The 12,480-nt window shown below is 39.4% G+C and overlaps 1 protein-coding gene across 1 annotated transcript in view; it reads left to right on the plus strand.

Annotated features, from left to right (window-relative positions):
• Positions 1–12,480, plus strand: part of ADGB (androglobin) — a 177,325-nt gene that overhangs the window by 98,167 nt on the left and 66,678 nt on the right. The window contains exons 14-17 of the mRNA XM_040965667.1: positions 3,853–3,982; positions 7,180–7,213; positions 8,346–8,526; positions 8,991–9,054. Of these exons, the coding sequence (XP_040821601.1) occupies positions 3,853–3,982; positions 7,180–7,213; positions 8,346–8,526; positions 8,991–9,054 (409 nt within the window). The remainder of the gene's footprint in view (positions 1–3,852; positions 3,983–7,179; positions 7,214–8,345; positions 8,527–8,990; positions 9,055–12,480) is intronic.

Below are 12,480 nucleotides of genomic sequence, written 5' to 3' on the forward strand. Positions count from 1 at the left end.
CCTTGCCCCGTTACATTTTATTCCTTCCAATTCTTTCATATACTGATTGTCTTCCTTACTTTCTATATGTAGTACATTTGTAAGCCTGGCCAAGTGGAGACAAGGTCTTTTAATTAAAAAAAGAAAATATATATCTTTTACTTGAAAGAGTTACACATACAGAGACAGAAAGGGAGGAGGAGAGAAGAAAGGAAGAGAGAGAAAGATAAAGAGAGAGGCAGAGAGGGAAAGAGAGGGGGAAACAGAGAGAGAGAGAAAAGGAATATTTTCCATCCACTGGATCACTACTCAAATCATGTGTGCAGGTGCTCAAGGCCTTAGGTCATCTTCCACTGCTGTTCAAGACCATAAACAGACTGCTGAATTTGAAGTAGAGCAGCCAGAACTTGAACCAGCACCAGTATGGGATGCTGGCATCACAGGCAGAGGATTAGCCTGTTAGAGCACTGTGCCAGCCTCTTATTTCCTCCTAGTGCCTAGATGCTCTGTTGTGAAATCTGCTGTCAACCCTTTAAAAGTGAGCAGTGCTTCTCTCTTACGAATCATAGAATGCTTCTTTATGCACTACTTTTCACTATAACATAATGACTAAACATGTCCTTTGATCATGTCTAATTGGGCCTCTATGTCCTTTCTGTATTTGGATGCCCACATTCTTCTCCAAATTGGTCAATTTTCCTGCTATTATTTTCCCCAATAGGTTTTACAATCCATTATTTTCCCCCATACCTTCAGGAAATATTAAGACTTGCTTCTTTAATCATTTGATTGTATTCCAGACATCCCAAGAACCATTTCCATGCTTTCTATGTTTTTCTGACTCATATTTTCCAAAACATTCTCCCAGATATTCTTTCTTATGCTCCACCAAATGTTATCAGTGATTTGTGCTGTGCTTTTATCTTTTGAATACTTCATTTCTGATATTTCTGTTTGCACTTTTTTCAATTATCTTTCATTGCCCAATGGTATATCCGTATCATGTACTGATTTGCTGACATCATTTAACTATTTCCTTGTATTTTCAAGTAACCTTACCATCATTTTTTGGTACTCGCTTTAAGACATTTCATTAATTTCTCCTTATTCATACTCCAATGTTGATGTATCTGTGTTCATTCTGGGGAGTCATGTTGTCTTCCCTTTTCATGTTTCCTATATTTATGTACTAATTTTTGTGTATCTTGGCATTTTTTTTTATCTTTTCAGGAGGATGGGTTGGGCATTTATGGCGCTCAGTCATCATTGTGTTTGATTGAAGGCCATATTCAGAGAAATATGCCTCTGGAACTCAGCATGTCACCTAAGGCTTACAGTTGAGATTTAACGGATGCCATATCACCTCTCAGGCAAGGTGGTTACACAAGAACCCAGCCACAATCCCACATACACTTAACTCAAGGGTTTCTGCATGGAACTCCCATAGTCACAGGGCACAGGAAGTCTCCTCTCCATCCTGCCAGCTCCCTTGTCCCTGGTTCTGGTGCCCTCTGTTACAACAGTGCTGCTTGCTGATTCTCAAGACAATACAGGGCTCAGTAGTGTGTCAACCACAGCAAAATCGAGTCTAAAGTTTTGGTGGGTGATGAAGGACAGCAATATGGCTTTGTTTTTCAGAACAAAGTGGTTGTTGGGACTCCCCAGGCTAGAGGTGAGGTCAAAATTATAATGTTTCCAATTAACTTTCTGCTTAAAGATACCATACATCAGGAGTCCAGAACTAGTAAGAGCTACAGATAGGGAGGCATTTAAAAGGGGAAGAAGTGGCTCACATAATGTGGTGGTGGAAAGTGCTATGACAGCAAGCTGCCTGCAAGCTGGAGAGCCAGGGAGGCTAGTCACATTAATTATCTAACACCAAAGGCATCAGAATAAAGGGAACATATGGTATAATCCCAACTTAAGCCTGAAAACCTGAAGACTTGGGGAGCTTCTGATACCTGTTGCAGAGTCCAAAGGCCGAAGAATTGTAGTTTTGAAGTCCAAGGGCAAAAGAAGAAGGATGTCCTGTTTCCAGGATGGAAACAGTAAATTCACCTTGCCTTCTTCCTTGTTCTAGCTAGGCTCCCAGCCAGTCAGTTAACTTGCACCTGCCCAAATTAGAGAGATCTTCAATATGCTGTTCTCTGAATCAACTCTCAATCCAGCCTTCTCAAAGGAACTCGCACAGACACATCCAGAAATAAGGATTTTTATTTTTTGGTTATTTTGTTAGCTCTCTAGGTATTTCTCAATCTGGTCTAACTGACATTCAAAGTTACCCTCACAACTATTAAGATAATGATTTTCCATTCCAAATACTTTTTTGATCTCTTTCAGCTGTTAGGGTTTTCATAAGAATCAGAGATTTTGTAAGTTGCGAGAATTGGGGTTAAGAATCAGTAGGAAATTTCTCTTGTAACTTACACGGTTACACCCAGCCTTTCAGGAATCCCTATAGCTGTAGAGACCACAAATGACTCGGTTTTAGAACCTGAATTTCCTGAGATACTCCATTATTTGATCCTCTTGCGGTTTTTTTTCAATTTTATTATTTGATTAAAGAAAGACTAATAAGCATCTACAGATGATTTAGTAGCTTGATTTTTTTTTAAAAAAGATTTATTTGTTTTTATTGGAAACTCAGAGAAGAGACAGAGAAGAAGATCTTCCATCTGATAATAGCTTCATTTGATTCAAGCAATCTACTTACTGCTTGATCCGTTATGAATTCATTTGCATGGTCTTACACGTGGATATGTGACCAGCATCTAAACCTCCTTGAGTCACATGTCCCTTGCCCCACCTCAGTAAGCAGAGTTCTTAAATCAACCTGAGGATAAATCAGTGTTTTTTCCTGGCAAGTCCTTGAAAGTGACTTTTAAGGCCCGGTAGAGGTAGTGCCACCTCTAAGCGCCAGCACACCCGGGTGCCAGTTCATGTTCTAGCTGCTGCACTCCACCGCAGCTCTCTGCTTCTGGCCTGGGAAAGCAGCAGCGGACGGCACAAGTTCTTGAGACCCTGCAGAAGAAGATGAAGATCTTTCCTTCTCTGTCTCTCCTCTTTGTAATTGCCTTTCCAATAAAAGCAAATAAATCTTGAAAAAAAAAACAAACAAAAAAAGAAGAAAAACAGTGACCACTGTATACATTTTTCGTCATTGGAACACTCACTGTATCAACACAAGATTGCCCTTCTTGGCTCATGGCCTTGTTTGATGGAATTGTTGCTATACAAATATGTTCGTGCTACCCTCTAGTGGCCATTTCACATAAATTAGAGAAGCTTAAACTGGAGGTGAATTAAGTGTAACACTCAATCCTAAAAACTAACTGGAACAACACATGAGTTTATGGAGCCTATACACTTAGAATCTAATCTTTGAGATATACTTATATAAATACATACATATGTATTCTACAACATGCATTTCTATTGTGCTGTTAGAATTCTACTATGGAGTCCGATCAGGAATTACTGGAAGTACTAAACCTTTGAGTAGCTAGCAGGAATGACACAGTTACAAACCAGAGAGTTCAATATTTGTAATTCTACAACCCTGAACAATATTTTACTGACATGTAACTCACACTTAAATCAATTTTAGTTGTCCAATACTTAAGTATTGATCGTCAATAGCCAAAGACAGCCACCAAAAGTTTAAAACAGTATTTTGAAAAATGTTTACAGCAAAACATTAACTTAAGTAGTGGCTATGGAAATTCAATACTTAAACATAAAGTGAAAAGGATTTCTTATTATGAAAGAATGTACGCAAAAAGAAAATTGTAATTGCATTGCTAGCAAAATTTCAGTTATTTGTTAATAACATTGAGCAAAAGGTTAAAATAACAGGCATGTTTATTTCCATAGATATTATGTACCATCTCTCATTAAGAAAGGGGTGTCTCTAGGGTGCAGTTTACCATCTGTCGCTGAAAGTGATGAAACTATGACCACCAGCCAACTGGACGTGAGTCCAGTAACAAAAGTTATATCTCAGGTAAGTGCATGATTCCTACTTTTGACCCAATCCTTCCTTTCGCAAGATGTTTTTCTTCAACTTTAAAATATGTTACACCTGCCAAATAATGCATAGCACACGTCAGAAAAGCACAGAGAATGCTCTTAAAATAAGCATCTTTGGAGTGGGCATTTGGCATGGTGTTGACCCTACCCCTTGTTCTGCTTAAATCCCATATTTGATTGATTGAAATTGAACCCAGTTACAATCCATGTCCAGGTTCTTGCCAGTAAGCATCCTGAGAAGCAGCAGGTGATTGCAGAGGACTTGTGTCCCTGATCCCTTTATGAGACAAGTAGATAAAGTTCCTGGCTTCAAGGCTCAGCTTAGCCCAACCCTGCCTGTTTGTGAGCCTTTGGACAGTGAACCAGCAGATGGGTAATCTCTCTCCCGTGAGCTTGCAAGTCTTTCCTGCAAAACAGATAAGTACAGAAAACTAATAAGGAAAAAAAATAGATAACATAAGGAAACATTTTCAAGTAAAATAGATAAACATGTTTTAAAACAAGTCTATTATGTATATGTACGATAATTTCAGAAATATTAATCTGCTACAGAGGTCTCTTGTGTGCCTCTTCTGCTTGTTTTTCCTGTCATTCAGATTTTTGTATTAATCAGTTCCATGCCTTTTCTTGACTTTGTCAATTATGTGTACTATTAATTTATAAATCATATAAGCTTTATTTGATTTTTGCTTAATTTTGGTGGACTCTTACTGTATCAGTTCTTCCATAATGTCCTCGACTCAGCATCATACTTGTAAAATTCCACTCTGCTCACTGTGGCCTCCCTCAACAATGTTGTAAAATTTTTAACACTCTACAAAAACACCCTTTTTGCCTATTAGTCAAGTGAGAGCTGTTGATAGGATACTGTGAAAGGCAATATGCCTGCCTCGGCTAGCACTGTGAGAACGTACAACTTCACTCACTCGTGGCTGAAGGACTAGTACACAGAGTTGCCAAGCTCTAGGGCACAGAAATTTCTGGAGGTAGGAAGATATGATCACACCTGATCTATTAAGTGCTGTCATCTCAAAGCAATCACCAGCATAAATGAACTTCTAAGAACTTTCCGAATTAGTGATTTCTTTTCCTAATAGCAGTATGGCTACTTGCCTTCATTGATAATTAATAATTGAAGAAGATACTAAATTTCAGTTGAAGAGGTAATTTTTAAACAATCTGTGCTTTTTTTAAATTTTTTTTTTAAAATGTGACTGTGGGCCTTAAAGGACACTTGATTGTGTAACCCTCCCTTCAAATGTGAATCTGGGAATATAACTGAAAGATCATAGTCTATCGATTTTACTGTTTAACTTGACAGTAAATCACTAAATATTTTTGACATGAATGCATCAAGATCCACCCTGCCAGCACTAGCTGATCAATATTTAATATCACATTACACCTTGCAACATGGCAAGTATACAAGAATAACACTTTTAAAATAGATATGATAGTAGCATATTCAAAAATAAGAGTCTACATAAAAAACAAATTTAGAAGAATTGCCACTAGCCACGGGCCTTTTTGTTCCATTTTACTATTCTGTCCTTGTGGCAGGCCCTTAAGACATCTTCAGGTGAATTCAAAGCATTTCACACATACAACTTCCATGATCTCCTCATTTTCTTCTCACATTTCATTCAGTTTTCAAAATGTTTACTATATTTTGGAGGTGATTATAATATGTTCCCAAAAAACTGACTTCCTTCTTTTTTTAAAAAAAAAATGCTGTTTATTCGAAAGACAGAATTATAGAGAGAAGGAGGGGCAGACACAGAGCTTCCATGCACCGACTGACTCCCCCAGAAGGCTTCAATGGCTAGGTCATTGAAATGAAATAAGGCATTTCATTTATTTGTGGGGACTCTTCGTTTGATTCCCAATCTTAGTTATTACAAATCGTACAGCCAGGAAGAGAAGAGTATAAATATTTCCTTCAACATCCCCATTTCATTGCCTTTTGTTATATAACCAATAATGAATCACATCCAAGTTCTATTTTTTAATTTCTTGAGGAATCGCCACACTGGTTTCAATATTGTTCTTATTGTTTGCTATGATACAGTTTTGTAGGTGTAGGGATTTCCCCCTTTCCCGCCCTCTCCCCATTTTCCTCTCCCAACATTATCACCCATATTGTTACAGTAGTATAGTCCTTTAGCAACAGTTACTAGTTTAACATACTACTATTTTAATGCATCATGATATAAAAAAAGGTTGAAAATCCAATATCATCTTGCTAAGGTGTGCTTGGCAGTTTCATTGGATATTCTTTTTGGCTGGGGTGGGGGGGTATAGAGATGCCTACTGCAACCTATTTCACTCTTGATTTTCACTAGCAGGATCAAGTGTCCCCTTCTGCACCTGCTTACCAGCACTGTATAACAGCAACTGCGAACTCTAACACAGAGTTTTCCCATTTGATTTCTCCACTTCATGCAACTTTCATTGCCCTGCTTATACAGAACACTACATGCTGAACCACCTCAATATATCCTCAAATTTCCACTCGTCAGTTTCAGGGTGTTAAGGAATGGGTGGGATTGCTTCGAACTGCTGCTACTGCGGTTATTTCTGCTCCACTTCCTGCTCCACCCACTAATGTTGTCCAGTATATTGCTGACATTACCTGACATAATTCTGAAAAGCTTCTATCATTTTATCTTTGATACTTAAGTTAATAATGTCTAATAATAGAGAAAGCAAAGCTGTTACACGTGAATTCACCATAATTTCCTTGTTAGAAACTTCTAGAACTAGTTGTCACGGACAGCAGCTTTTCCGAGTCCCACATATCAGTAGCAAATCATAATACCCTTAACTTCTGTTAATCACAGTGCCTTATGCCAAATAAAACCTCATTGTTTTCATTTAACTTGTTATTAATCAATCATTTTGTGCATTTACATCTTCTGTGTTTCAATGTCACAAGCTTAAATCTGGTTCACAGTTTTTTTTTTTATTTTGTTTTGTTTCTTTGTTTTTTTGTTTTGTTTTAAGGTTATAAACAAGCTCTCAATTTACCGTATGGTTTAGTGAGATTTTCCATAAATCTATTTCTTCAATATAAAAACAAAATGCTCTCTCTTAAAAACTCAGTGCCTTTAACAGTTGAAGTGTCTTCTTAAATTCAAAACAGCTTCTTAATATGATTGTTTTATTCCACAGGCTACTGTTCCATCACAGCTTATACTGGGCAAAGGTAAACTTGTAATCTTGTGACTTTTTTTCAATGAGCAATAGAACACACTAGAATGTCTGCCTCTTGAAACTTTTCTGTTCTCTTTTCTGGCTCTCATACATATTTCTCCAGAACACTCCTTGGTTTGCTGAGTGTAGTACACTGTGGAATACTACTAATAATAGTAATAATAATTTATCCTGATAAACTAAAACCCAAAGTAAAAAGTAAAAATTAAAAGGATCTGATTATAATCTATAAGCAGTATTCATGTATTTAAGTACATGTACATCAGGAACAAACTCCCAATTTTTAAAAACAGATCTGACAAGGACTGAAGTCCCAAACTACAAAATTGCATTCATGTGTGTACATGAAAGTTCATTTTATATACAAAATAATAGGTTTTGTCATATTAGTGTAAAATGGAGAACCTCAGTGGCTTACTGACACACCTCTTGCACTGCATCTTTCCAGTTGCATTTCCCTTTTAGCATCCATGCCTTCTCCATGAATATGTCTGGTTATTACAGATTTTAAGCACACGAACTGGGTCATCCCTCTTTTAACTTCAAAAACTAAATGAGGGCACAGCCTAGTAGCCTAGCGGCTAAAGTCCTCACCTTTCACAAGCCAGGATTCTATATGGGCTCTGGTTCTAATTCCAGCAGCCTCATTTCCCATCCAGCTCCTTACTTGTGGAAAGTAGTCGAGGATCACCCAAAACCTTCGGAACCTGAACCCATGTGGGAGACCTGGAGGAGGCTCCAGTCTCCTGGCTTTGGATTGGCTCAGCACCAGCCATTGTGGTGGCTTGGGGAGTGATTCATCAGATGGAAAATCTTCCTCTCTGTCTCTCCTCCTCTCTGTATATATGACTTTGCAATGAAATAAAATAATAATAATAATTCTAAAGGACATTTGTACAATTTTATCAAAATGTTTTCAAAATTGCTGAACCTTCACATTCACAGAAGTTGTGATGGACTGCTCTTACATGTATGACATGTTTCTGTGTGGACGTCCACAGATTTGAGACCTGCAAGCAAATTATTACTTCAGTAAATAGACTTCGAAGCCCCATTTTTAAAAACATTTTGCTAGCTTGCTATTTAGTTACAGGTATTCTGTGTTTGTCTTCTACTTTGCACAGATGAACAACTAGATCCCGGATTGAGTGACACCCATCAAACTAATGGACTGAACTTGGAAAGAGATTTGGTTAGCCAGACAGTAACAATGCAGGAAAAATCACTGGAAGAACTTGCAACAATAAATACTAGTGTCTCCAAAGAAATATGGCTAGATTTTGAAGATTTCTGTGCATGCTTTCAGTAAGTACTGCAACGTGACCCATCTGACAATATTGTAATGGCAAAATCCTCAGCTGTATTCTTATACAGATTCACATTAAGATTTATTGCCTTGAAAGTAATATGGTGGTTATATAATCTATTAGTTCTTAATTATCATTCCAAAAAGTTAAATCAATTTATCTTGACATTCGTAAAATAGCAAATAGTAGTTTTAGAAAAGAAGCAAAGATGGCATTGATTAAACACATAAGACGTTAATAATAAAACCTGTCTCAGGCCATTTTCAAATTCTCCATCAAAACTTATTGGTTAATTAAGATAAAGACAATTTATTTGCTGACATGGCTCTGTAGGGCAACTAACTCATATGGCTGTTATTTTTAAAAAATGTTTTGCCCATAATTATGTAATTCCAAGTAATGTAACATTTTTACTAGGCTTTGTATATAATGACAATAACATATTATAAATATTTTTTGCAGGAATATATATATTTTTCACAAGCCAAGTTCATATTGTCTTAACTTTCAAAAGTCAGAATTTAAGGTAAATATATGTTATAATCTCTTTCCCTTTTTATACTTACATTTGGTACAATCAAGCTAGAGGGAAACACTTTTGCATTTCTTGAGCACTCCTAAACTTGTAACATATTTTTTTTTAAAGATTTATTTTTTTATTATTTTTTCATTGGAAAGGCGGATATACAGAGAGGAGAGACAGAGAGGAAGATCTTCCGTCCGATGATTCACTCCCCAAGTGAGCGCAACGGTCGATGCTATGCCAATCCGAAGCCAGGAGCCTCTTCCGGGTCTCCCACACGGGTGCAGGGTCCCAAAGCTTTGGGCCGTCCTCGACTGCTTTCCCAGGCCACAGGCAGGGAGCTGGAAGGGAAGCGGGGCTGGTGGGATAGAACCGGCGCCCATATGGGATCCCGGGCGTGCAAGGCGAGGACCTTAACCACCTGCGCCACTGCGCCGGGCCCCATATTTTAAAAATTAGTTTTCACCCTCGACTAGTCCCTTACCCGGAAAATGAGAAAAATTCAATGAGCTCATAACCACAAATATAATTCAGCCAACTTTGCTGTAGTAAGTTATTTAAATTCACATCAAGAAAAATTTATTTTACAAATTAACAGAGAAGTCACAAAAAGAAGTTCATCATATTTGTTTTTGCTTAGGAAAATTTACTGAATGTTGTATAATTCCTGAAACCTAAGTACATTTTCAGCAGTGTGTCTGATTTTGGGATTTCTTTTCCTGCAGTGTTTGTTTTTTTTAGCTCAGTTCTCCCCTCTTCCTGCAGTGTGTTACCTTTTATCCTTATTGCTTTTGTTGGTCTAAAGCCTGGAATCCTACAGAGTGGTGCTCATATCCTTGAATTCCTAAGGCCTTCCTCCCCGGGCCTAACCCAAGGGATTCCATCTCAGACTGAATCTGGTCAGTGCTCACCCGTAGACTTATTGCCCATCCCAACCACCTGGTTGCTTCTCTGTGTCCCCCCTACACATTCTGTCCTAACTGACATTTGCACCTTTGGAAGGACTGGACCCTTTTGTTCACTATTGAAAGACTATTTTTTATGGACTCTCTCTCTGTAATAACATTAATCTCAGACCTCTGTGAGAGTGTGTATGGTGGAAGGTGCAGGGAGTTTTTGAAGCAACTCTCCTTGCCCTGTGACTCCTGAAAACCCAGGCACAAGTAGCCTTTTGAGCATTTCTCAAGAGTTACCTTGTAGCTAGTTGCTTCCTCTGAGACTAAGAATCAAGTCTTCAGTGTCGGTCAGGGCAGTAAACTACTCTACCACCTCATCCTGGAATCTGTTTTTGAACTTAGGAATTTAGTAAAAGGTTTATTTGGAAGAATGGAGCCAAGGGGATGTTGTGAGAATAATGTGCATCCTGCAGTTTATTTAGGCATATTTCTACATTGGCATTTGTGATTGTTCACAAGTATGGCAGGCCTTGACTTGATTTTTTGTTACACTAACTCCTTGGAGCAAGCCCTAGGGAGGGTATTTTACTGTCATCGTTTTACAGCAACAGGAAGTGAGAATGCTCACATTACAATGAAGTATTCAAGGTCAGTGAGTTGGTAAATCTGTATTTACCCTGTATTTCTTGATAGTGCTGTGCATGTCATGGATAGATTTCTTGGCTTTATTCAGGTATTCTTTCAAATGTTTGAGTGATTGTGTGTTCTCAGATTGGATATCCTCCAATTCTGATATCCTCCACTTCTGCAGCATTTAGGCTTTGTATTTTGTTCTATAGCCCAGGCATTTCAGTTTGTACCTGTTTTACATTGCATCTATCTCTGTGGAGATATAATCTTTGAATTCTTTGAGTTCTTGCCACCATTTTCATTGTCTCTGAAGAGTTTTATGATTTTTTTTTTAATTCCCTGTCTGGGCACTCCTCAATGTCTTCATCCCTGCAGCTCTAAGATGGATGAGCTATCTCCTCTTCTGTTTTTCTCTTTCCCATAGTCTTTCGGATGTCAGAGCTTTCAAAATGTGTACCCCAGTGGGCCTTCAGTAACTAGTGCTTTGTTGCGGTTTTCTGGTGGCTTACCTGAGGTCGGGGAAGCTGGTACAGCACAGGGACATCTGCTGTGCCCCTGCTTGGGGGACTTGGAGAGAATTTTTTCCCTGACCTGCCTTCTCAAGGTGGCAGATGGTGTTTGAAGACCCATGCGGGTCCAGTTAGCTGACTGTTCTGGGGCCAGCAGCAGTGACGGAACGTGTGCCAACAGTGGCAGTTGCTCGATCAGGGCCCTCTCTTTCCCATGACTGAGTCCACACGTTGTGCTCCAGGGATTCTGTGTTTCCCTCTCATGTGATCCCGGTGCCTCTCCAGGGCCTCAGGATACAGATTCTTCAGGTGTGGGCGGACTCAGATCTCACTCCCTGTGTTCCTGTTTAAAATGGTCCACTCCCCTGCTGCTTCCTCCCTAGTGGCTACCCTCCTGGTCAGGGGTGGGGGAGCCCACTCAGGTGCCTGTGTCCCCCCAGGTTTGCCTTTCTTCAGCAGTGTTTTGTCTTACAGGCTCTTCTGCTTCCCACCGTCTCCTTGGGGAGCACAGAGATTCCCGCCGGAGGTCTCCCTATACTGGTTCAAAACTCACCAGGCTTTTTCTGTATCCCTGGTTTCAGTCTGTATTCACGCTCCTGGGCTGGCCACTGAGATTCCTCCTGTTTTCAGCATCTCCTCCTCACCTGTGTGGCACTTGCTTCCCTCCAACAGGCTCCTCAGTCGCTTTGCCCAGCAATTCTCTCCCTTCAGCTCTTTGCTCCTCTGAACCCCGCGCCTAAGCTTTCTGTACACTCTGCTACATCAACCTTCCACTATCAGCCATCTTGTTTCTCTATTCCCCTGTATTTCCTAAAGCATTTGAGAAAATGATAACTTTCTGTTGATGGGCACTGGAAATCCAAATCAATGGCATTTTATATAACCTGGAAGGAAGCATTGGTGTGATGCCAAGCATTCCTGCTCATAATATTTGGTGCTGCCAACTGAGTTGGGGACATGCAGCCCAAGATTCAGCCTTGCCATGTTCCAAAGATCAATGTGAATATGGGGGAGGAATCTTTCTTTTCTCAAGACTGATTTATTATTTATTCATTTGAAAGAGTTGCAAAGGAGGGAGGCAATATGGAGAAAGAAAAGGAACTTCTGAATCCATTGGTTCACTCCCCACATTGCTGTAATGGCCCGAGCCAAGCCAATCCAAAGCCAGGAGCCAGGAGCTTCTTCTGGATCTCCTACATGAATGCAGGAGCCGAAAACTTGAGCTATCTTCCACTATTTTCCCAAGCACAATGCAGGGAGCAGGGTCAGATGCAGAGCAGCCAGGACTTGAACTGGAGCCCATTTGGGATGTTGGCATAGCAGATAGTAGCTTTTTCCCACTACATGATAAAGCCAGATGCAGGGCCCTTTCCAAGTTGTCTTGTGATAGCAGC

The sequence above is a fragment of the Ochotona curzoniae genome, unplaced genomic scaffold (genome assembly GCF_017591425.1).
Source record: "Ochotona curzoniae isolate NIBS_2020 unplaced genomic scaffold, NIBS_Ocur_1.0 scaffold_3890, whole genome shotgun sequence".
NCBI classification, from domain to species: Eukaryota; Metazoa; Chordata; class Mammalia; order Lagomorpha; family Ochotonidae; genus Ochotona; species Ochotona curzoniae.